The 26,193-nt window shown below is 45.4% G+C and overlaps 1 protein-coding gene across 3 annotated transcripts; it reads left to right on the top strand.

Annotated features, from left to right (window-relative positions):
• The first annotated feature begins 491 nt into the window (after positions 1-491).
• Positions 492-26,193, top strand: LOC126525686 (uncharacterized). 3 transcript variants are annotated; one of them, XM_055067788.2, is made up of 3 exons: positions 492-567; positions 707-1,110; positions 22,951-26,193. In XM_055067788.2, exon 3 carries the CDS (start codon positions 22,961-22,963, stop codon positions 23,408-23,410), a length of 450 nt encoding a protein of 149 aa, XP_054923763.1. In that variant the 5' UTR covers positions 492-567; positions 707-1,110; positions 22,951-22,960; the 3' UTR covers positions 23,411-26,193. The 3 variants fall into 3 exon arrangements, with proteins under 3 accessions (XP_054923763.1, XP_050029556.1, XP_054923764.1); XM_050173599.3 differs by lacking the exon at positions 492-567 and having other exon boundaries at positions 629-1,110; XM_055067789.2 differs by lacking the exons at positions 492-567; positions 707-1,110 and adding an exon at positions 6,729-6,829.

The raw sequence follows: 26,193 nt of genomic DNA on the forward strand, positions 1-26,193 counted from the left end.
GAGCACGTAAGCAACTGTGTGCATAAACATTAAGCAAACGCGACGTGTCATGTTTGCTTCTCACGAGCTTACATCTAACCCTTTATTGCCGCATGCGAGGTTAATGTATTCGGCGTATCCGAATACACACCGTACTGTTTCATAGAAGGGCGCTCAGCCCGGTTGATTATCGAAACTGCAGCGGCAAGGATGGTCAATACGTCCTCAGTCAACGATTGTTTGAATGACGACGACGGGCGATTGTCACAGCAAACTGTCTGGCCGGAGAGGGCAACGACCGTCGAGGTCAGTTGCATGTTGCCCCTTATTACACCTCCCTCCCCCTTTCATATTCCGACCTCTCACCCTATATCTATCAGGCACTGCGGACGCAGCTGCGCCAAACCGGGCTACGTCCGCTCCGTACACCTACAGCGCTCCTCCCCATCTATCGCGCACCTTCGCCCGAGCTACGCCGCGCGCGCGTGCTGCAAGCCAGGCGGCCCGCGACCGCTCTCTGGGCAGGTATTTCCGTTACAGGCTGCGCCCGCTGAGGCGGAGGGTTCGGTCGGCGAAGAGGAGGGAAGGGTGCGTTTCGAGCAGCGCAGGTTCGCGCGTGTATACGCCTCTCCAACCTCCACCCCCCCCCCTCGCTCCCTCCCTCCGGCAGAGGGGCGCGCTGCTGCGCTCTCCGTTTTATACATTTATGTCTTTATGACGCACGTAGGACAGCGACAGCTGCGTCCTGCCGCCGAAGCCTACTGCCGCCGTCGCGGCCGATGACGACGACCGAGGAGCACCTGCGCTGCTAGGGCGGCTCGAACCGACGCTTCACCGTATCTGTCGCGCTTCGAGCGACGATCCAAGCAGCGCCCAGCGGAGACAACCGGCCGACGCGGGATTCGCTTTCGGCGGGGAATTCCCTGCGCGCGCTGCAGCCCGGAGGTCCGACGACCAACCGAACCCTCCTCCCCATCCTCTCTCTCTCTCTTTCATTGAAACCTCGCGTTACCGTCCGGTCGCTGGAAACCACGTCTGGAATTGCTGACTGACGTGCACAGCGGTTACGACAACCGCGTCGGCTACTACTGCTGTTGCCACAACGCCATCGTCGCCACCAACAGCGCATCCGTGAGTATACACGGACCTTGCCTGCGTAATATCTCCCGCGGGCTTATCAATCTCGCTTGCTGGGGGGCTGCGGGCGCGCGGAGCTTGTCCACTGCTCAACGAACAGCAGAAAGTGTTGCTTTTATCGCAGTTTTGTCTGCTCGCTCCGTATCGTTTGCGCAAGCTCGCGATTTGGCTACGCATTCCGCAATCGCAAACGTATTGCACAGCGCGCAATGTGGTGTAGGGGCTGGACATCGTCCGTCGGGGACATGGCGTTCACTTATGCCATTTGCATATCTTTGCCGTCAAGTGGCCGAGATAAGCTGAATGCCTAACAACACAGTGCGTCGCAGCTACCTTGCTTCTCCACAAGGAAAGTGGAAAGTTACCTGTCATGAAGGGGATCAGGCAAGGAGACGCAATCTCTCCAATGCTATTCACTGCATGCTTAGAAAGAAGTATTCAAGCTTAGTAGGCTGGGAAGGCTTAGGAATGAGTATCAACGGCGAATATCTCGACAAGATTCGGTTTGCAGACGGCATGTCCAGTTCAACATGTTTTTAGCGCATTGCGCGCAATTGTGGGACCGGAGCAGCTCGTTTATGTGATGGTTCGAATCTCAAGCATTTTACACGACACTCATCGTAAAACCAACTCACTGTTTCTGGGTGGTAGTTGATGCTGCTAGTTTCTTCTGACGTTTTGTTGCTGTGAATACGGCAAGCTTTTCGCTTTTTTACAGTTTAACGACGTTTTGTGCCTTGCTTTTCTTTGGAGCAGGTGTTTGTTTCAAGCAAGTGTTATGTGGCGCCATGATAAGTCTGGGGGTAGACACAAAGGAATGAGCAAAGGCTGCAAGCAGCAAGTGTACTTTGGCGCCAGGCCGGCACTATGATATAGGCTGTTCCGTGCATGCGTTTAATGTGTCTGCTTTTTGATATCGCTGTGTGTATGTGTGTTCCCATGTGTGTGTTCGTGTATTTCCCTTCTAGAACGTTCACCATAAACGCGGTTTTCTTTATTCATCTTGCGCACAGTGGCTTGCGATTTACGAGGTAAAACACATTTTGACACGAATATACTATGGCATGATCTGCCGACTCTCCCAAATTTTTCGTAACATTTACATATTTGCGCGTGTCCTACAGCTTCACGAATCCCGCAACGAGTTTTTTGAAAACTAAGTACCATCTGCGAAAAATGTTCAAGAGATCTTTTGAGAAATACGGGGCGGGGCAAATTTGAAAATAGGATGTACGCAAAAAAAGAAATTGCGATGGTGCCTGCACCGCTCTCTTGTAGCAGAGCAAGACGTCACATACAAGAGGAGTGCCATCTTTGAGCGAGTTTATTCAGGCATATGTTCCTGAAGCAGGTGGTAGCGACAACAGCAGAATCGCTGATTAGGTCTCTGATCTCGAAGAAATGCCACTCTCTGCTCTTGCAAGTTTGCTGCTGCTTGCGTGCTGCATCTAAAGGTAAATTCATTGTTAATGAAGTGTGGATGTATCCAAGAGAAGGCCTGTGCTGATAGCAACGTTAAATGCACATATATGAAGAACATTTTCGAAGTTGCAATCAATGACGCAAAAGAATCGAGATTCATGACGTCACACCGACGTAGAGGCACATGTAAAAAAAAGATGAAATCGTTTTCTACTTTCTTAATAGTATTAACCTATTACCGTGAAACTGACCAATATAGAGTTTCGAAATAATACTTTCTCAACGTAAACTGAAATTTGTTGTTTTTAGTTAGGGTCTCTGTAAACCGGATCAAACAGTCGATTTTACTAAGTCGTAGATGTTATCGATGCAATAAAATAGGAGCAGCCCCTTCTTTTCTTTTTTTGTTCTGTGCACTGCTGGACGAGCACATCTCTCCGAGTATTGTTATACAGTGCTTTCTGGCTGCCCATTACACAGGTACTTTCAAAATGTTTCGGTCGGCGCCTGCCAACAGCAAAGTTGTTGCAGCGATGAACAGACACAATAGAGGATGATCTGTGCCTTCTTGCGTGCCGTCTTATCTTTGCCGCTATCTCAGCGAGCGCACCCTCAACGCTGTTGTTGCCTTAAGGTTGCTCCTACCGCCGTCGCTGTAGAGATAAACGGAGCAGAAGAGACGACACGTCGAATGCCGAAACGAATGCCCTCACGTTGGGCCTCGCCGAGATGATTCATACCAGTGGTATGCCAGATAGACGGCGCTCTCTTGTTTCCTTGTTTCTCCATCAATCAGCGTGACGTGTTTTGTTGGCTAATCACGGCAGCCGGCATAGCACCCCAGTTTGCGCCTGCGTCTTGCCCTTTAAGCGCCGAGTCGTTTACGCTGTGAAACACACGAACGTGCAAACATGTGAACAAGTTTTAGCTCGAAGCCAACCCCGGTTTGCCTCTTTCATATGCACGCAAAATGAAAAAGGAAAAACGTGAGACATGCTGTAATCACACAACCGGCTGAGCCTACTTGAAATATATGTGCTGCGTTTGAGACGTAATCGGTAAAATCTACCCGGTCTTGAAAGCAGAATGTTGCTCTAATGCCTATAACTTCTTCAATAATTGCCGATAAATAACGTTAAAGAAATAAAAGGAAAAACTCAGCACGGAATTTGCAATCCCCTAACTCTGCGCCAAACAACAAATATTGCACTTACGCAAAACTGGACACGTGTGATATATGAGTTTGTAGCTTAACGGAAATTTTAAAAATCTTTTCGAGAATTTTTCAGGAGCCCTATATACTAAAAAAATATGCGGTATGCTTCAGAGTAATGATACGTCAAAATTGAGGCTTTTATTTTATTTATTATTTATAGTTGCGGAGATGTCATCTTGCTGTTGTTGTTTCTCATTGCTTAATTGGTTGTTTTTCGACAATGTTTATTAAAACACTGATTGCCTAAACAGAAGAACTACTCACTAGAGTCAGCAGATTTCAGCTTATTTTGAATCAAGAGAACCTCATCAAATTCGGTGCAGTAGGTGCCAGGCCACACCATTTCTTCGTTATCATGTAATTGGATATATGAGCACTTGAAGTTAACAATCCTCTCAAAAGTGTATCAGAACAGCATTAATTTTTGTTTACGTAGAAGGAACACGGAGCGCTGGCACTGACATTTCGTGAAGTTTTATTCCATCATAGCTTCAGAAGTGCGGCCTCCGGGATCGGGCAACGCGAAGAACAGTGCACGTCGTCTGCTCTCGGAGGCCATGGTACACGCCATGGGGCGCAGAATATGAAAGAAAGCGCAAACATGGCCAATCACAAACACAAAGGCGAGAACTTACAACTGGGATCTATTTCGGAAGGCCTCTTGAACAAATCCGTGCGCCTCAAACCCATGGTGTCACTCACGTGTCGTTAATCATAAATAAAATCTTAAATAGGTCATGACAGGGCCATCCAAATAGGCCATGATTGTAACTGAGAGTAGGAGGGCCAATATTGATAAACACACAAAGAAATAAAATCGCCGCCCAAGCACTTCGTATAGATGGTTAACCAGCGAAGCTGAAACGTGCGGCCCCGGTGTTTATCACTGGGTTAATCCCGACACTGCTTTAAACGACGGCTTGGTAAGTTGCCGGATTCTCGGTACGCAGCTGCTGCTTGCGCTCGGCTGCACTAAAGCTCCTCCATACACGTTTTCGCCGACCAGGCTAAATACCGCCAACCTACCCTCCTCCTCCGCGCTCCTTCCTCGCTCACCCCCTCAGCTTCTGGCGTCAAGCGGAACTTGCGTAGTCCCAGCTTCTCATTTAGGCGGAAGCGACGTCACTTCTGCATAGAGGTGGGAGCATGCAACGAGCGAAAATTCAGGAACCGGACATTCCGGAAGTGGAACGACCGTAAATGGGAACCCCGGAAGCGGCAGCTATGGAAGCGGAACTGGTATGAGCGACGAATCAGGGAAGAGCCGCGCACAACAAAGGTTGGCGCTACTTAGCAAAAGCGGCGTTGACGCGTGAATGGAGGGGCTTTAGGCTGCACGAGCTAAAACCCCTCCATTCACGCGTCAACGCCGCTTTCTTAAGTAGCGACAACCTTTGTTGTGCGCCGCCTTTTCCCCTCGCACCAAATCCGGTTCCGGCATTTCCGGTTTCAAAATTTCCGGTTCCGGCGTTTCCGCTTCCTGCAGTTGCGCTGCGGGAATTGACGCTTTGACTGCCGATGGTGACACGCCCGCGCGTGCTTATCAGAGCTGTGGCAGTGACCATGAGAAGAATGCAAAGGCGACAAGCTGTTGTATTCCACTGAAGTAGTGGTTCGCGGTCGCTGTTTTTCAATTGCGACGAAAAACGGCAGTGGTCTCCAATCGCCCAGGCACTACATTCCACTGTACGTTGTCTCTCGTGGAACAACCCGTCGCAGGTTGACGCGACGCAGCCAACACAATCAGATCGCTGATTACAATAGGCGGTGGTTCTTAAATGGAATCGCATTCACAGTTTAAACCGCAGCTGGTGCTAACGCTAACGCTAAAAAAACATAGCGTCACTTCCACTCGGAACAGGAAGCTGCAGCTACGGAAGCTCCGCTCGACGCCGGAAGCTAAGGGGGTGAGTGGGAGAGGAGCGTGGAGGAGGAGGGTAGGTTGGCAGTACTTAACCTGGTCGGCGGAAACATGTATGGAGGGGCTTTAGCACGAGCCTGTTCTTGTGCCCGGGCTGCAGCATCGGCATGGCGTTGGCGAGCTCGTTCCCGGTTCCGCTCGCGGCGTTGCTGATCGAAAGCTGCCTGCTCCTCAGGAGTATGTATGTCGCGCGGCCTACCCATTTCGGCGCCGGAGAAAAACTGCTGCGAGCGCGCTCAGCTGCGACGGAGAGCAACGACTTCACTACTGGCGCAGCCAATCGCGCACCTCTCTTTCACTTTTTTTTTTTTTTGCGCATGCTCATTAGGCTGCGCCGGAGTAGCCATCAGCGTACAGGCGACAGACAGGCGGACGGACGAATCGGCTAGCCATATACAGCTTCGCTGCAAAAGTTAGGCTTTATGGGTGTAAGCGGGCTTTCGAACTTGTGCGGCTTGTCTTGGCTGTCATCGATAAGTGCACGACCCTCGCTGTGTTATCTGCTTCAAAACATTTGATAACCAGGTGTGCGCCTTGCTTGTTTCTCTTTTCGTTGGCACCCATTGCTGCAGCAAGTTATGTTTGCTTGCGTTCCTTGCCCCTTTCTGGCAAACTCCCCCTCCCCAGATCATTTCTTTTTCTTTTCACCACTACGTCTGAAGTCGAACTAGTTTGCACATGATAAGTTTCTTCTGATGGTTTGATCTAAGCGCATAATGCACATATCTCAATGACCTCACTGTGCGCCACGTGTTAATTAACTGGCGTAAATGCATCCACTGACGTAACCGTGCCCATTAAATGGCTTAATCACCACGAAAATCTTCTACGTTTTCTTTGTCGCAGCTGAGAGTCGCAACAGAATACTGACAAAATATCGCTGGTGTTTTCTGAACCCAGCCGCTTAAGTTGTCTCTGTTTATCGACTCTTTCCCGCGCGATTGCGGCTTAAGCAATTCCGCGAAATTTGCGAACGGGGCCACATGCGATATCACTGGGCTATATATATGAAGAGTGTTTGCTATCTTTTTGCACTTAAGCGCTTCACCAATCGACAAGGCCTGAAGGGCTGGAAGCGTGCATCGTTCCAAGAGTCGTCCCGTCCAAGGTCGCTGCACCGTCAAGCTACTGCAATCTGTTTCTGCTTCATTTTCGTGAGTAGCGATTGCTCCAAAATTACCGGGCTATGTCTACTTCATGTCTCTGCCACCCCACGTCACGAAGAGCCGCGCGAACTCTCTTTCTCTCAAAATGGCCTGTGCACACTGATTTCGCACGATGAGGCCGAACAAAAAGACATTTTGTTTCCGATTATGCGCCTTTGTTGTTATCAGCGCCCCCCTATTCGTAAAAAAATTTTGAACACAGCGCTAATTTCACCTGTCTGTCAAAAGACGTCAAAAAAAAGAAAAGAAAAATGAAATAGCGAGGAACTCACATCTAAATAACGCGTACGCATTAAAGATCCATTATAATTATTATTATTTTCTTCTTTGCGAATAGCCGGGGACTGCCCCTTTCCGAACGGAATGGGAAATGGCGACCCGCTTAACACACTGGCGCTGGATAGTCGGACCTGCTGGCGAGAATGGACTTCTTTGCGCATAAAGTTTTTACGGGGCAGCATAACGTTGTCGAAATTTTTCAGCAAGTATGGGGCATGGCTCTGCCAACTCTCCTTCCCTGAAGTTCCGTGTTGGCTGCGTGTAATGCGCTGTTGCACACCGCGGCAATTGTCCACTATCTACCGCAAGCTAAGCGAGGAAGAGCGAACCGATAAGAGACGCCGGCACGGCCTTTTTTCACTCCTGTTTACGCCCACTTACATATCTACTTTCTCTAAAACCCTCTCCACTTCTGCGTGCTTCTCGCCTCTCGTCAGCTAATTAGACAAGGAAAACCTGTCACGGTAGGCCAATCTTTCAAATCTAACAAGCTTGAGTGACTTCCTATGTCAACATAGAGTGTGTGTGATTGGGTTGTTTAAACAACGCTCCTGGCCCTTGCGCCATAAAACCCCATACATCATCATTTAAACAACGCTGTGGGCCACCACCCGTGCTAGCGTCGGAGATTACGTAAATTTGACGTCAGGGTGATCGGAATAAAATCCGAGTGGAATAGCTTTACCTCATAACGCCACGGTTCGGCACAAGCTGTGTACTGGCAGTGTAGAAATGGCGACATGTTCGCCAAATGTTTCTTCGACATTTGGCCAAAGCATCGAGAGGGAATGAAATGGAGTACTCGTCGTCATTTAGCCTCATCCTGTTTGTGCAGATAGATTCTCTTGATAACTTCTTTTTCTTCATCTTTTTAACCTTTTTCCCCTTCCTGCAGTGCACACTTTGGTCACTCTGGTTACCCAGTCTTTCATCTCTTAAAATTATGGGGTTTTACTTGCCAAAGCACCTAAGCATCTCAGGATCTTTGAATAAACTGATTTGGTTTGATTTGACTTGAAAAACACGCTCTGATTAGGAGTCACGCCGTAGTGGGGAACTGCGGAATAATTTCGACCAGCTGGGGTTCTTTAACGTGCGCAAGGGGTGTTTTACAAATCGCCCCCATCGAAGTCTTTCATATTTTTTTCTTCCTGAGCAATATAAGACGAAACATCCGGATCATGTTTAAGCAACGATTGCTACACGTGATCTGTGCACCTGATTGATTGATTGATTGATTGATTGATTGATTGATTGATTGATTGATTGATTGATTGATTGATTGATTGATTGATTGATTGATTGATTGATTGATTGATTGATTGATTGATTGAACGAACGAACTAGAGCTTTTAACACCCCGAAGCTGCACTGGGGCTATGAGTGACGGCATAGCGGATGGCTCCAGAGTCCAAACTCATTTTCAGAATCTGTGGGTCTTTTCAATGTGCACCTAAATCGAAGTACGCGAGCCTTACTGGCGTTTTCTTGCCCCGAAAGTATTCGAAATTCGATTGAATGTTCGAAGCCGGTACATTTTTTTAGATCTTCCTTTTCAATTTGAATATTCTTATTTTATTTAAAAACTATTATTCGACTTTGTTTTCAAACGTTCTCTAAACTCCCAAGGAGCCCTCGTTACACCTAGCCCTGAATGTGACACGTAAACAGTTACGAAGTACCATCCCCGTTCAACTTTTTCTCTTGTGAGAAACCTTTTTGTTCGTCACGAGTGTTTACGCATTTTTCGGCATCTTTAGTGCAAGTTTTAGTCGGCTTTTCCATACAGCTCGTGGGTTTACCACTGTGCAACGTGATTTTCAATTTTTCCGTTGGTCTTTTTTTCTTCCCAGTAGCCCGTTGCCGATGCTACTAGTAAATTAGAAACAGGCATGAAACTTGACACGAAAAAAATAGCTGAAGGAAATTCAGCACTCCCCGCGGTAGCTTATGGATATCGCGTTGCACTGCTGAGCTCGAGGTGGTGGGTTCGATCCCAATCACGGCAGCCGCATTTCGATGGGGTCGAAACGCAAAAACGCATGTGTACTTATATTTAGGTACATAATACAGAACCCCAGGTGCTCAACATTAATCTGCAGTCATACCACTATGCGGAGTGCGTCATATTCTGTTTGTAGTTTTGGCACGTATGACACCGGAATTATTATTATTGTTTTACTTTGAACGGCTTTGTGAATCCTTCTATTCACCTTATTGAAACGTATTCTTCTCGTAGTTAATTTCTTGTGTGTCACACTTATTAGTGCTACTTAGCATCCAATTGCTGCAACTTCTTTTTTTCTTCTTAATACAGGGCATCGCGTACAAAACAATTTGTTCAGAGTCTAGAACGAAGTAATCGCACATGCTGACTTTAATTTACCAAACATAATCTACAAATAATGGTGGGTATGTTAGGAGCCGTCGTGATTTAATTATGCTCTGAAAATTACGCAGAACCGTAGACTATAGCTTTCAGTTTGATTCACCCAATTGTATTCACAAGACTATCATACGAAATACCGCTGAATTACAAATAACTAAATAAGAGAATCTGCAACGTACTTCCTCATTTAATCGATGCCACGTTGTAAATAAAATCAGCTTACTACCCACTGTTCTCTACGTATTAGCTGGGCGAGTTCCCTGCGATAGATTCCATAAAAGCTGGCATTGCGCTTCGGCTTACGAGATGACGGTATCTACAGCTGTCTTTCTGGCGCATGCCTTCCTGCTAGCCCACGCTCTGTTGGAAATATTGATCCTTTACCGCATTCCTCGAATCGTAACGATAAAAAAAAAAGCCAGCTTAGTACGCTGTCACGGCGGAACCGGATGAATCCGGCCTGCGCCGGATCCGGAGGCGTGTATTCGTGCGCAATCGCCCGGGTTGACGTGTTTTACGCGCTCGATCGTCCACCCACGCAAGCACGCGACTTCAGTGAAAGGTTTGCCTGGACGGATTCCGTTTAACATCCTCGATCCTTTGGCACCGTCTTGCGTACCTTGTAATTAATACTTTTTTTCAAAATTATAGCTCGGAAGTGATTACGTAAAAAATTGAGCCCGCACGTAAGGTCAGATGCATGCGGAAGTACATGGAAGTTGTTTAGGCACAAAAATTGCCGTCAGCTTTGCGTAAGGAAATCTAGGCTAAATGCGTTTAAAACGCTGTGTTGTCGTGGACGACGAAAAGGATCCGTGAAATACTTTCATTAGATGCTTCGTAATGCAACGGCATGACTTGAAAATTTAGAATGCCGCATCGACAAGAATCTCACCGTCCTACGTCAGACATTTATCATTGTGTCTAAGCCGATAAAAAGTTTTTACGTCAAAGAACATGACGAGACGTGTACATTCTCCACTTAGACAAAGATGATGCCGTCACTGTAACCAGGCCGATCTAAAACTAACATAAAGAAAGAAAAGGGGGGGGGGGGGATGTCATGTTCGTAACATATACCAGCCGATGATAAGGACTGATTTCAAAAGTAGTAACGTTGATGAGCTGTCGAGGACGTTAAATTCATGTAAATGGAAATAGTGTGCTGCTTGTATGCACAAATTTAATGTTGTCATATGTTTATTTACTGAATAATACTGCCAGTTTCATCCGAGATTACAGTAGGCAGGACACTGAGAACTTGCTCTTATAGATAATAATGTTACACTGAAAAACTATTTCGATATGCGATCGCTGCAGGAAAATTTCAAAGGAGGACAGTCGTTCTAACAATAATACCTACCATAATCTAAAAACATCAACATAAATGCTAGAACATCTACAATTTAAACAGCCACATATCCGTACAAACCAAAGCGACAAGAATACATCATCACTGCAATGAACTGCGGCATCATTCTTAGAAATTTAGTCGATGCAAAAAGAGGCTTAACAATCTAATTCTGCAATACATTTGTTTACTAGAACTACAAAGAAATAACCTTTCCGTTTATGTATTGTGGCATTTAAACCGGAAAGTTGGAGGCACATAATTGGATAATAATTGGATAATTGGAGGCACACTTTTTATTAAGTTTATAGCCAAATTTTATTTTTAATTGAAAATTTCACACTACACTAATACATACTTTTAAATAAATGAGGAATCCAGATTAAAGCTAAGGAACTGAGCAGAGAAAGCAGACGTCACCAATTAATGCTAACGCATAGAACACTCAAAGTACATAAAAAGATATCATTCACCGTTGTTACGCATATAACTAATTTGTCAAGCGCACACAAATGAAGTAAATATTTCGCAAAAGAGGTAAATTTATGAATTAAACTTGTCCGCCTTTAAGCTTTCTTCAGTAGGCACAGTTCACAGAATTGCGGCATTTGTTCTGGAGCGGAATAAATGCGTTGCTTCATTGAATCTTTGATTGATTGATTGATTGATTGATTGATTGATTGATTGATTGATTGATTGATTGATTGATTGATTGATTGATTGATTGATTGATTGATTGATTGATTTGATGTTCACTCATTTTTGGAAACACAAGTTCGTGGAATTGGGTTTAAATGTCACGTGTTCTTTAACAAATATTTCCACGCTTTGAGTTGTTCAGTCGTCCCCGCTCCGCCCTCCGGCAGCCTCTATCAACACTATCGATAGAGAGATAGCCGTGGAAATGGAGAGGTTCCGGGTTCGATACCGGAACCAAACCTTTCCTCAACGGTGAAGCTTTCATTTTGTATATATAACGTGTAAGCGTTTCCTCTGAAACTTCGTGACAATACCTTCAGCAGGATGGCAACCATATCATTGCGATCAATGTTTGCACATCGTTTTATTGCGATAGCAACCATATGGACACTCTAAGCGAACTTCCGCCGGCGTCGGCGTCGCCGTGCACTTCTGAATATTTCGTTATATGCACGCTACGTGTTTATTCATTCCGTATATACCGTATGTAGGGGTAATTGGAGATCGCAGGAAGAGGCCTTCGTCCTGCAGTGGACGTAAAATTGGCTGATGATGGTGATGATGATTATATTCCGTATGTGAAGGCCATGCTATTCAGCCACCAGATTGCTCAAACAAGGTCTTACGTTCTTGACTAAATTATTCCTCGGAATTTTGAGAATGGCGGCCCGCATACAAAAGTCAAAGAAACATAACGTTCACAGCGCATTGCCTTTATCTAAAATCTCCTCAGGCTACTAAATATTGAAAGTACGAAACAATATCAGTTTTCAAACCTGAGAGTGATTTAATTTTGCTGCCGCGGCTGTTTAGGGGCAGCGTAGTGATGCCTGTGAGATCCCATTGCAGGCCCGCATACACGGCGTATTAAAGCTTTCAAGGGGTGCAGAAGCTCTAACGCCCCCGCCTATGTCACGTCTGCGGTAGTCGGATCCGCGTATATTTAGAGCATCACTCAAAGGGTTCGGGCGCAACGCTGAACCCTCGCGATCACAGACAATGCTTCGCCTGTCGGTCGAAACTGCCAGTGTTCTCAGAACGGACGTCACAACGTATAGCTGCAGTCTGTTATACCGTATCGCTAGTTTTTATATACCGCAGCTACGTTTGCATAACAACTTAACTGTCGTAACAAGTTACACTGTCGTGTAATTGCCTGCCGTGCTCATCTCGGCGCGCAGAAATGCAGGCATGTTCGCTCATTAATGCTTTTCATCATGAACTCAATGCTGCATGTAGATGATTCATCTGCCTTGTATTCCGCGCGCAGTTGGCTCAGCACAAGGTAGTCAGCTTGTTAGCTTAGCGTTCCGTGTATCCGGAGATCGGCCTTTAGTCTAGCCGGTTCGGCAACACAAAAAATCAATTCTTCGTTCCTAGCCTTCAAGTAAATTAGGCAAGCTTTTCAATCAGATTGATCATTATAGAAGTTTGTGGATTCGTCTGAACGTAAACTTATGCGTGGTTGTTATTTCAGCAACGTGGCAGATATATCTGGTACGCATTAGAGAAAACTTGCCTAGGAAAGGCACACGACAGAAATCGCGAACGGTTCACGCAATTAAGAAAATTTCACAGAGGTCTTCTTACAGTGTCGTGTAATAGCCTGCCGTGCTTATCTCGGCGCGCAGAAATGCAGGCTTGTTCACTCATTAATGCTTTCATCATTAACTCATTGCTGCATGTCGATGATTCATCTGCCTTGTATTCCGCGCGCAATTGGCTCAGCACAAGGTAGTCAGTCTGTTAGCGTTCTGTGTATCCAGAGAGTGGCCTTTCATCAAGGCGGTTCGGTAACATAAAAAATCAATTCTTCGTTCCTAGCCTTCAGGTAACTTAGACAAGCTGTTTAATCAGATGGATCGTTATAGAAGGTTGTGGATTCATCTGAACGTAAACTTATGCGTGCTTGTTATTTCAGCAACGTCGCAAATATATCTGGTACACGTTAGAGAAAACTTGTCTAGGAAAGGCACGCGACAGAAATCGCGAGCGGTTCACGCAATTAAGGAAATGTCAGACAGGTCTTGACATATCCTCCATAGTCTGTGATCTGCCTTTTTTTTTTAGTTCACACAACGCCGTCGCGGACTATAATAAACAAAGATACATTCCATGCCTGAGGCACAGGACAGACGTGTACAGTTCGCAGTCATGCGTATATAGCAGAATTGAGCAAGGCAGTTTAGCGAGCCAACTGTTTCCATGGAACCGATCGGCTCGCCAAAGTGCCTTGCTCAGCGGCCCTAATCCATCGCTACGGTGACAACTGCTGCAGAGTCGCCTCCAGCTTTGTCGCAGTTTTGCCACGTCATCAATGCCTGGCTGTAGCAGTTTCCAGCTAGGAGGAATCTCTAGCTCGGGAGCCCCTATAAAAGACATTGGGAATGGAGAAATCGTCTTTTCCTGGCAAGCACTGCACCGAACTTGATGAGGTCTTATTCATTTAAAAGATTGAGTTAAAATCTAGTGGCTTTTATTAAGCGTTTTTCTTTTTATTTAACTTAACACGCTGGTATTACTTGGGTCATATATTTCCCACACGCAAAGCGCGAAAATTTAGCACTACCGGCGCTCCTACGGACTTGGTTAACTATCTCGTTTATTGTCTAAGAACCAAGTTTCGTTCCGCGAGTTTTAACGGCGGTACAAAGAGCACAGTTCTTATCGTTTGATCGCAGAGATGGCAGATGCTTCGGTCGACGAACGACGTCACTATCCCGGTTCCGTTGCATCCTCGAGTGATTATTTGGATGAATCTAGCAGCAGTGACTCTGAGGATGAATGGAGTTCATTAGATTTTAGTTCGGACGACGAAGAGAACACTCAGAACCACTAGCGCCGTTCCCACTAGGCAGAAAACATTTTTTTTTTTAAATCTCGTATTCCTCATGACCTAGAACGTTCAGACTTTCACGTCTTATAGGCAACTGATGTGAAAACGTATTCTACGTTTCAGATTTGTTTGCTTCTAATTTTTATGTTATTAACGCAACAATGCAAATGTTATAGCCATTCTTCTATAAGTTTCGTATTTTCACAGATAGTATTGCAGGTTACGCCCTAATATCTGTTTTTAAGACAGAAATTTTTTGAAAGTGTAATTATTTAGCTTTAGATTCGTATATAGCAAGACATTGTAACCATCGTAACATTAATAAAAGAATAATCACTAAAACCTTCAAAACGTGGTCAATTTTCAGAAAGTAAGGAAAAGATTAAGCCATCATTCTTATTACGACAATTCCTGACAATTGCGAAATCGAAAACGACTTAAGTACCGAGTTTTTAATTCTCCAGCTCAGTAATGGATAACTATATCATGGTTCGGTAAACTACATCTATGAAGGTGCTGTATTAAGGTCCTGGACAAAACTGATATAATATATACGCCGCTCAGAAATAAACCATTTATTTGTGAGTTACAAACGAGAAGAAAGGGGGTTAACCGAGGGGCCCGATTTTTATTAGTCATATTATAACAAGCCTTATGATATTGCTTCTTATGATGAGACTAATCTTTGAGTAGCCATATTGCAAAACCCTCGAACACATTGTACAAATTTCACGCAAGCGATAACCTTACATGTAAACCTTTAATGCGTAGTGCCTATAAACCTAGAGTACTGGACTTAGCAGGCGACTTCCTTGGTGTGTGCAGAGTAGGAATTTGCATTTACTACATATTTTTATTTGGATTATGTCAATATCTTCAGCAGCAGCCTACTTGAAGGCTACTTCGGGACAAAGGCCTCGCCCAGCGTTCTCCAACTACCCATGTGTTCCTTCAGACGAATAAAAGCTTTGCCTGCAAGTTTCCTAATCTTTTCTCGACACCATCTGGGCTAATCTAACAGTCCGCCGGTTATCTGCTGCCCAACATCACGTGACCTGTTAAAGATAAGCTATACCCGTGTTGGTTCTCTGTCATCTAACTGTCTCTTGACGTTAGGCCAGCACCCTTTCCCATATCCCATCGCGCGACTCTTCGCTTCGTCTCGGGCTATCTCTAAGCCTTATCTTTCACGATTTCTCTTTTCAAGACTTAGTTGCGGTGTCTCGGGGCAACACGTACATATTGTAGGGTGCCCGGCGCCGCAGGGATTGTTGAGTCAATTAGTGAAAACAAGTTTACTCGCGCTGACAGTGCTGACTTCGCGGTGATATACAAGAAAAAAAAATACGTCAGTCAAGCCAAATAACACGGCAGTGGTGAAGACGGAGGGAGCAGAAGTGAACCGTTAGCGAAATAAAACAATGAGACTATATAGCTATTCGCAGAACAACACCTAGACAGAGTCGAAAACACTTCTTATCTCATGTTTGAGTGCCGTGACTGCAACGACTTTGCACGTGACAGAGCCTGTACACTGAAGCCAAGGCGAACATCAAATTTGCCACACTACTGTGCTAATCACTGAACTTCAGTTTTAACTTAAAAGTTGAAACGACACGTGAAAGCAGACAATTGCGACAGCTTACGATAGTGGCTACTCATTTTTTCTGCAGTTGTGAGGGGAAAGAATGCAATGAATGAAAATGTTGACAACCTCATAAAATCAACCACGCAGAGCGAACTCAATGCGAATGCGTGAAGAGAGGAGGAAAATGCGAAGACGCTCGCGTATACTGCGCTTTTTTTTTTTATTCCCCACACTGAGGCATATTAGTGTTCTATCTAAGCGCCGACTTGTTTTCTCAACAGCGCCTTTCCACATCAGTTAAGCTATCTTTTGTACCTCTTGAGAAACGCCTGCTAGATCATCTGTTGTGCGTGTTTTATACAAGGGCAATAAACAGGAGACTCACCGGCCTTCGTTCTCGGTGTCAATTCAGAATAAAGCGGACCGATCCCGGAAACATTCCAAATTCTTGGGTGCGCCGGTCCTGCTACCAGTGCGCATTCTGTGGAGCTATTCGCTTACGTTGACAATCATCGTCAATAGTTTTTGCACAAATTGTTTTTCTCAGTTTTCTTTTCTGTGTGTGTGTGTGGGGGGGGGGGGGGGGGGGGGGGCTTACCAAGCCTTCTCATATGGTAAGCGTGGCTTTCTTTCTTTCTTTCTTTCTTTCTTTCTTTCTATCTTTTCTGGTATTGCAAAAGGGTAATTTACTCTAATGCAGGTGAAACAATTTTCTTTTCTCTTCGGCGCTTCTTTAAAAGTCAACGCGATGCAGCCTTACAACCACGTCGGTCGACATCAAAGGGAGGACGAAGGGTGGGGAAATTCCGGCTCGCTATGCGGAGCGTGTCTGCGGCCTCTCGGAGAGTCACGTGCAGCCATTCTGCGTCACAGAAAACGCACCGGATGCGGCAGTATTTCACGCAGGCTCAAATATATTACGGGAGCACAAGCTGCGTTTCTTTTGCGGCAGGACCCCACGAGGCCCTGTTTCGCAGTGACAAAGTGAGGGCTGTTTTCGAAAGCATATTTACGAGCGCTTTCGTGACCGCGAGGAGTCGGGTATACATATATGAAAATTTTTTATGACACGGTAAATTCTGTTTGCCCCCGAAGCTTACACGGAGCAAAACATCATTGCTACACAGGATTCGGCTCGTCGTTGCTTTCACCCGCCGCTACGCACACCTCATCGGCCAATCGAACAGCCCTGATTGTGAACACTGCCAGATGCCCGAAACACTGCAACACGTACTGTGCGACTGCCCGGCATATACACCGGAGCGAAGGACGTTAGACAGTTTCCTAGCCAGCGTTGGCAGACAACCATTGTCGGAGGAAGCTGTCCTCGGCCCATGGCCTGACACTGCAATTTCAATGTGTGCAACAAAATTATTGTTGAAGTTTCTGCAGGACACCAAGCTCGACGAGCGGCTCTAGCAAGACAACTGTCTCATGTACATAAGCACTCACCACTTCTCTTATCGTCGTCATCCATCCCAATACTTTCACTCCCCTTGCCTCCTCCCCAGTGCAAAGTAGCAGACTAGAGCGCACTAGCTCAGGTCGACCTCTCTGTCTTTCCTATCAATAAATTCTATTCTTCTTCTTCTTACGCGTGAACAGAGAGAGAGAGAGAGAAATAGAAGGCAGGGAGGTTAACCAGACGCATGTCCAGTTTGCTAACCTGCACTGGGGGAAGGGGGTATGGGGATGAAGAGGGGGAGAGATAAGAGAGAGAGAGAGAGAACGCAGTTGGATAGATAGACAAGTATATGCACTGCAATTGTTTTTGTACGTTACATGTACTCAGATTGTTGTCATATGTATTGCGCGCTCTGCCTAAATCAGATGTGTTGGCATTGCTTGTTTTCTTTTATTCTTTTCCCACTACTGGAATGACCCTCTAGGGCTGACAGTATCAATAAAGAAATAAAGAAGGAAAGAGATTTGGTTTCACAATCGAAGCAGAAAGGTGATATCGCGGTCAAACGTATAATTATCGGCATTGAGGCATCACATGCCTCAGGAGCCCCTATGAAAATACAGGGGAAGGGAGACATACGTATTTAAGGCAGAAAGCTGGGCTAGTTGGTGGTTATTCGTATAAGGGGACATTGCACTAGCCCGTAAAAAAGGAAACGGACAGGAACATGAAAAAAAAAAAACAGACCGAACGCTAGACATCAACTGGCTTTATCCTCAGGAGGACGCAGATATATAGCCAAAGGACGCGTGCTACAAGCTCAATCCCCGAAGCGCATGCGCAATGACACCCTATATTGTGCAAGAATATTATTTGCTTTGCCGTCAAAGATAAGCACACGCTGCTTGTCGAGGCACCATCGGGATCTGGGCTCTTGGCGGCACACTGCAAGCGCTGTGACAATGAATGCACGCCGCTCTTTGATAAGACTCAAGTGATTACTTCTAGCACGTACAGATCATATAGAGAGCGTGAAATACTCCAGGCCTTCCTTGTTCATCGGGAACAACAGGCCTGCGTCAGCAAACCTAAATTATCTGTAACAACAAAGGAAATATAATTCTTGCACGGAACGGTGCCATTACACTTGCGATTCAGGGATTGATCTTGCAGCACGCGTCTTTTCGCCTATATATTTGTGTCCTCCTAAGAATAAAGTCAGTTGATGTCTATCGTTCGGTGTGTCTTTTTCATGTTCCTGTCTGTTGCCATTCTTACGCGCTAGTGCAATGTCCCCTTATACGAAGAAATATGTATGTTCAGGAGGGGGGAGCTTTGGGCCAGTTGGTCCGACATATTTAAAGAGGAAAAGAACTGCGACTGCAGACGGGACGTGACCAAGGAGTGGACAGGACTAGTGGACGATCGTTCTGTCCACTTCTTCATCATGTCCTCTCTGAAGTCGCGGTTCTTTTCCTCTTTAAACATATGTATGTTGTTTTGCTCTGCATCTACTGCACCTAATTAGATGGTGCTTGGAGCATATAAAAGGAAAGCTGTTAAAATCTACTGACTGTAAGAAATATTTTTTAGGCCGTTAATTTAGCTTTAAAAGAAGTGTGGAATCAACCTTACTTAATTTTAACTAAGCAATAAGAAACGTTATCAGAATTCTGCAGTTTTGCCTATTGATATATATATATATATATATATATATATATATATATATATATATATATATATATATATATATATATATATATATATATATATATATATATATCGATACAGAAGTATTCCTCGGAACTATATAAATAATTTGCAAATAGAACTTCCGCAAATATGTCATAAGCATTCTAACAATTTGACGCGATTTGCGAACACATACTGTATAGTCTACCCTTTGTCCACTTCCGATGCTCCGAAAGATGCTTTTTACAGAAGTCCGCTTTTAACTAGCCTTCTCATATTCGGTGCAGTGTAATAAAAGCTACAGAAGGGGTACCAAGAAAGGGGAAGCGAAGTCGAGGACGGCAGCAATTTAGGTGGTGTCATGAAATTACGAAACATGAAAGCAGGAGACTGGGACCGCTGGCGCAAGGCAGGCATAATTGGATATCATTGGCAGAGAGGCCTTCGTCCTGCAGTTGGTATAAAAATAGGCTCATGATGGTGATGATTCCGAGTAAAATTTTTTTTTTTCCATTCCCGTGTATTTAAGTAAGAGCTCCTGCAATAAGGGTTCCTCTTGAAAGAGTGATTTATCGAAGAAAGTAATCTAGCTCTATGGTGCCACCGCAGGAGCCGCGAAAGAGGGAAAGGGAGGCATTGAACTGCTCTTAGTTCCGTGCATCAGGACTTCAGTCGCATCGTATGTGTAAACATGTGCACCCTATCAGAAGAGTGTAAAGGCTAACCGCCCACTGGCGACAATGACGCCTTTTCCCTCCCACCCACACTTCTATTATTAGCGTTCGCTTTACGATAGTTAGACGTCATAGAAAGAAAGAAAGAAAGAAAGAAAGAAAGAAAGAAAGAAAGATTCTGCTCGGAAAGCGCTGGCAATCTCAGAGGCCATACCTTGTCTTTTTGATGAGCAAGGAGGTGGCGCCGACAGGTCATCAATTGGCCCGCAAATGCCGTTCATCTGTATGAGCGAGGTTAGCATGACCCCGAGAGGTTAGCCAGTGTGTGTGTGTGTGTGTGTGTGTGTGTGTGTGTGTGTTTTCAATAACAGGGAATGAAACCCGATTTTTTTTTTCTTGGGGGGGAGGGGGGGGGGGTCTTGTTCGTTCCGTCGTCTACGACGCACTCACCTGCTTTACGGAAATTGTGTCCGCACAAATAGGGTCCCCTTGAGATATTACTGCTGTAGAGGGCCAACACTTTAAAATAATTTACACTCTTAAAAGTGAAAAAGAGTGTAAATGTGTCTGTAACTCACACCCTTAGGGTGTGATTTATATAATTGATACCCTAAGGGTGTCACTTATAGACGCATTTGCGCCCTTTCTCATTTTTAAGGCTGTAAATTATTTTACAGTGAAACGGCAATGCCAAGCCACAAAGCTTATATGTATCATGCTGGTTTACCAACCACATGTGATCGCTGTGTTGAGCAAAACGCCACCGGTGTCATACATGAGTAGACATAGCATATTCACTTCTGGTCTGCTAGGTTTGTAATGCATGAAAATGATGCGAGTGACTGACGCAAATATTTCATAACGATTGGCGTTAGATGTTTTAGGATGGAATTAGGTTGGTCGTACACGAACAATCCTATGCTTTGGTTCTTACGCCACGCGATGAGATAGTTAGAATATTTTTTAAAAATTAGTTGCGGCAATTCAGAGACGCCGCTTCTGTTCTTTGAATAAAAACCGATACAGCCCAAGTAGTTCAATACAGGCACACGCACCACGGCTGACGATGCGTGTCCCATGTTTGCGCTGCCAAGAGAAATTTCCGCATGGTGCACGTAGTTACCGCCGCACCGAAAGGCTACGCACAGTGACTCTTCAACGACCTCGTATGAACAGACATCACGTCGGTTTCACGGAGAACCAGCTCAAAAACGCATCTAAAATCCTCCCCTCAGCATGCCACAGCAACACATTCAAGCAGTGCACAAGCCGGCTGGCACAAGTCAGAGAGGAGGAAAGGCTCGCCGCGCGCTCTTTCCTCCTCGCCCAATGAAACGGTGTCCAATTTCATTCTCTCGCTGTTTTCTATAGACCCGCCGCGGTAGCTCGATGCTATGGCGTTGCGTTGCTGAGCACGAGGTTGCGGGTTCGTTGCCGGATGTAGCGCCAACATCCCGACGGGGGTGGAATGCGAAAAAACTCGTCTGTCCCGTTAATTTTGCGCCCATTAAAGAACCCTCGATTGTCGAAATTAGTCCAGGTACACAACCCCAGTGGGGCACGCCTCGTATGAGACCGTGGTTTTGGCACGTAAAATCCCTGAAGGTAATTTTATATTTTTGCGATTGCAGCGTACCATCCTTCTCATCATGAGGCATTTCTCTATATATGAAAACTATACGCGCCGTGGCATACCACTGACTATGGTGTCTAAAAAAATAAAGTGTGGCGTACAATTTTTTCTCCTTGTAAAGAAGCTGTTACCGCTCAACTAACCAAATTAGCTTAATGAGGCGTGAACTTGGCCGAGTTGGTAATGCAGTTTTACCTCCTAAAGAGCGTTACTGCAAGAACTTAGACAAAAAAAAAAAAAAGAAACACTTACAGAAGGCGCTGTGTACCCTGTTTGTCTTATACATGCAGCGTGTCCCAACTGTCATACACCAAGATTTAAAGATATGCAAATTCCACGCAGGTCGACAGAACCAAGCTAATGTTCTTTGCCGTCGCTTGGAGATACCCAGATCACTTTTTTTAGGTTCCGCCTAATTACATAATTAGTCTTAATAAATCAACCAACTTCTCAAATATTGTAATTACGTGAAAAGGGTCAATGAGAAAATTGTAGAGAAACACGAGAAGCACCAGATACAGCTATCTGTTGGTCAATGCGTGTTACATTTATTTATTTATTTATTTATTTATTTATTTATTTATTTATTTATTTATTTATATACGGTAAACCGGCATAGCACTACGAGGGAAGTGCGAAAAAATACAATCCTAAAGGCAACAGCAAGGTACAGTAAGCAATAATAACAATTTCAAACAGGCTTGTTGTTAAACATTGGTGGTTAGGGCCTCGCGAAAGTGCTGGTTATCAATGATTGACGCAATTTCAGCAAGAAGGTAGTCCCACTCGATTGCTCTGCGTGGAAGAAAAGATTCGGGAAATGTTTTCTTTTTTTACAAAATCTAATATCTGCCTTATGGTGATGATCAATGCGACGGGACATATATTGCGGTGATATATTAAGTTTGTCGTGAATGAAGAACGGAATGGTAGTATATGTCATGAAACAAATTAAAGCCTCCAATTTTTCGACGCACTGCTAGCGGCGGAAGGGAAGGGCTTGCTTTCGGGCCTGTTATGCTAGCAATGCTAGTGTAGTTGGAGAGAACTGGTGCAGGAAAATTGCCGCGCAACTGGCCGCTCCAGGCAGCTTGCGTCTATTCGCGGGCTTCTTTCGCGCTCGAAAAAAAAAAAACACTTTTATGTCGCACGTATACTGAGCAACAGAAAGCTGTATCGGCAGTTCCTCATGTTACTGTACAATTTTATCATCGACACTTTTCATCTAATTATAATATTTGAGAAGTTGATTATTTATTACGACTAACTGTGTGATTATACGGAATGCGAAGAGATATTCCTTCTCCAAGCGACGGCAAACAACATTACCTTGGTTCTGTCCAGCTACTCGGCATTTGCATATATATCTTTTAAACTTGGTGCATGATGGTTGGGATATATACATGTTTCTTCGTCCAAGTCACGCGTCAGTAGCGCACTTTAGCAGGTTAAAGCAATAAAAAGATATGTTTGAAATACTTCCCTGTCATTCTAAACCGATAAAACTGTTCCTCCTCGGTGCGCCCTTGGTAACACGTGCGTCCACCTCGCCATCTCGCGCAGTCCCGCAGCCATGAGTGCCAGCGACAAGCAGCAGCTGCTGCGGGCCCGCGTCCGCTACCCGTCCTACCTGAACGTGCTGCTGTTCTCGGGCACCATGGCCGCCTGCCTGGGCGTGGTCCTCTGCTCGTACCACCTGGTGTACGCGGCCGACCCCACCGTCTGGATCACGGGGCTCGCCTCGTTCGGCGTGGGCGTGGCGCTGGCGCTGCTGGCACTCGCGCTGCTCGCCGCGTCGCTGCTGTGCAAGCGGCCGACGCTCGAGGCCTCGTGGATGCCGCACAGCGTGTCGCCGTACGAGGAGGACTTCGGCACCGACTACTACTTCGGCGACGCCGACGACGCCGGCCGCGTGTACCGGCCCACGACGTACGCGGCGCCCAAGATCCTCGTCTCCAACCCGCTGGCAGCGCCCGTGGCCGCGAGCATGTACCGACTCGTGTACGGCGGGGACGCCAAGTGAAGGACGACGTGACTTTGGGCTTAGCTGGCCGTTCACGAACGTCTAGATGCGGCGCGTAAAACGAGGAACGTACAAGGAAGACATTGCAAGTGATTGCACCTAAGAAGGCTTAATTCTTTAGTAATGACAACTTGATTTGTTTGAGTTAGATCATTCTGAAAGTGTATTGAAGCTGTGAGAAGGAACAAGCACCGAAGGCATAAACAACGGGGCTATAGCGCTAGTCCCGTTGTGCGTGGCTTCTGTCCTCGTCTGATCGCCCTGCTTCGATGTGCATTCAACGAATTTGATTATATCGGAGTTATCGAAGAGGATTTTATCGGCAGGCTTGGTGAGCAGTGTGTAGGCGGCCCTTCTGTCGTTCTTCTTGACGGAGAAAAAGCATTCATGCGCATTGTGTGAGCCATGCTGTTCTCTATAGATGTGCTCCCTCCGACGAGTAAGAAGCAGATAGAAATCAGCGCTGTCTATATTTAACTTCTTGCTACGCCCTCGTTTTATGGGCGGTTATTACGTGATCGTGAAAAACGCCGCTGCCTCCAGATTTTTAACCGAGGGAGTGCTGGTGATTCGCTGATAATGGGAGTAACTGCTTCGTCTTAAGCAGTTTCGATTTTTACGTCATCTTTATAGCAGTCCATCGTGAAAGAGTATTCATAACCCGATGGCGCATGCCCAAGTGTTGTAAGCGTAGGCTCCCACAGGGGGAATTGAGTACTCCCGAAAGGGAGTCAAATGTGGGACAAGCAGTTACTTCCACGTAAAGGTGTTGCCAGTACTCCATTGTCTATTTTCAGTGAGGCAGCTGCGGCCGTCGATGATAGACTGTGAATAGGGTCTGGGCAACTGATTTTTGTCTCTCTCCTCGAGAGTCCTAGGAAAGGCGTTTGTCGTTATTCCCTTCGTCCCAACGGTTCTACCAAAGCGCCTTTGATGTCGCGATGCGGTGGTCGCAACATGCAAATGTGTGGCGCGGTTTTCTGACGTGTCTCTTGTTTGCGTTTTAGAAATATGTCTCAATTATACATCACTTTCTTTCTTTGTACTGCGATACATAACAACAATATAGAAAGGTGCACCGAAAGAGGTACACTCATGACATATTCCTGAGGACAGCGCAGGGTCACTCAGTAGAGTGAGAATCGTGTTCTTTCTCTTGAAATGATGCGCTTCTTCCTTTCACAGTCAAGGTATTTTAGATAAGGGTGGCGAAAAATTTGCCGACATTTTCAATACCATTGAAGTTAATCAATCCCTCAAGTTATCGAGAGCCCCAGTGCCGGTCACGGTGGCACCACGCAGACCGGGCGCGAGTACTTCTTGAGGGTGCTTTACAAGCACCTCTCACGCGTCCTGCTCTCCACTATATAAAGCGTCATTGCATGTTTCACACCTTCGTAGGCATGTATTTTTGTTACACTCCACACTCCTACTATAGCATTACACCCTCTGTGGTATAAACATTGCTACTCACAGCGTAATGGTTTATATAGTCATCATCCTCTCGAGCATTTTATTTGCTTTAGTCATCAGGCAAACGTTCGTTGTAAATTGTGCAACGTTGCTTTCGGCCAGTTATAAAGCGCTGTAAATTCCAAGCGATTACGTAGATCAATGTCATATTCTATCATCGTGAAGGATCGCCTGCAAAGGCGATGTATAAGCAGTCCGTCAATTGACGGGAACGCACGAGTCTAACGACGTCAGCGTCAATATCAACGAGTATCAACAAGCTCCAAAAGTACTGAAATTCTTGCGACTGTGCACACTATTCGTAGAATACGTTAGACCTATTTTGATCAACCAAAACAATAATCATCATCACTTAAGTGCCCAGCTCTATTTATCTCGCTTTCTTGGACTTAACGTCGTTCTTGTAATCTTCAGCGCAGGAATAACACCGTGCACACAACAATAAATAAAAGGAAAGCATTACACTTTGAAGTATTGCTGCATGAAAGTACTAAAGCTGGTATGAAAGCAGCACTGCATGGTTAAGTATTGCAGTTATACGTAGGTTACGTATTGCAGGATCTGAACAGTTCATGATTCTAGCCATTGAACAACATTACAACATTATCTTCCCGTGCATAAGAGCAGGTTTGGTAATCGGAATAGTATGCTGCGAGATATTCAGCATTTTGTCACTTCCCGCAGTCCGTGAACTTCCACCGTCGACTGTTGCGTTAGCAGTGCTGACAATGGGCTCAAAAGAAACAAAAAACACAGACTTGTCTTGCGCTGTTTTTTTTTTCTCAGTCCTACGTTTCTTTCTTTACGTTACAAGTATAATGTGGTTAAGAAGTTGTCGGCAACCGTTTAGATTCCAATGGTCATTTGGTGGGCTCAGCGTTGAAACGAACTAAGAGAAGATTCTGCGGGTGCTTTTTTTTTTTTTTTAAACCTAGTCACGCTGTGTATACAGCATATAGCGAGACATGGACATATCACTTGATTAACGTTGCATGACTTCGCAAGTGCCTTATTAAGCTGATTTTGACAGACGATGCTACGCTCTATGCCCGTTTAGTTCGTGCAACATTCGGTCAAGGGTTTAGGAAGTTATTTATTTGCCATATTTCTTGGGTATCGTTCAGTTGCAGAATCCTACCTTCCAGGAAGAAAAAACTGCCACATAAAAAGCACTACGCGCCACTTTCGATCGAACTTGTGAGCAGCGCAGCTTCAGTGAGCAGCTGCGGTGGTGTCGATATGCTTAGTGTGCATTTGCTTCCGCTCAGTGTCTTGCCAAATAAAAAAGAAATTTTCATCTTTTTCAAAAA

This window comes from Dermacentor andersoni, chromosome 8, assembly GCF_023375885.2.
Source record: "Dermacentor andersoni chromosome 8, qqDerAnde1_hic_scaffold, whole genome shotgun sequence".
NCBI lineage: Eukaryota > Metazoa > Arthropoda > Arachnida > Ixodida > Ixodidae > Dermacentor > Dermacentor andersoni.

What these genes read in the sequence shown, in the direction of transcription:
- LOC126525686 (XM_055067788.2), top strand. Translation starts at nt 22,961, where the DNA reads ATGAGTGCCAGCGACAAGCAGCAGCTGCTGCGGGCCCGCGTCCGCTAC.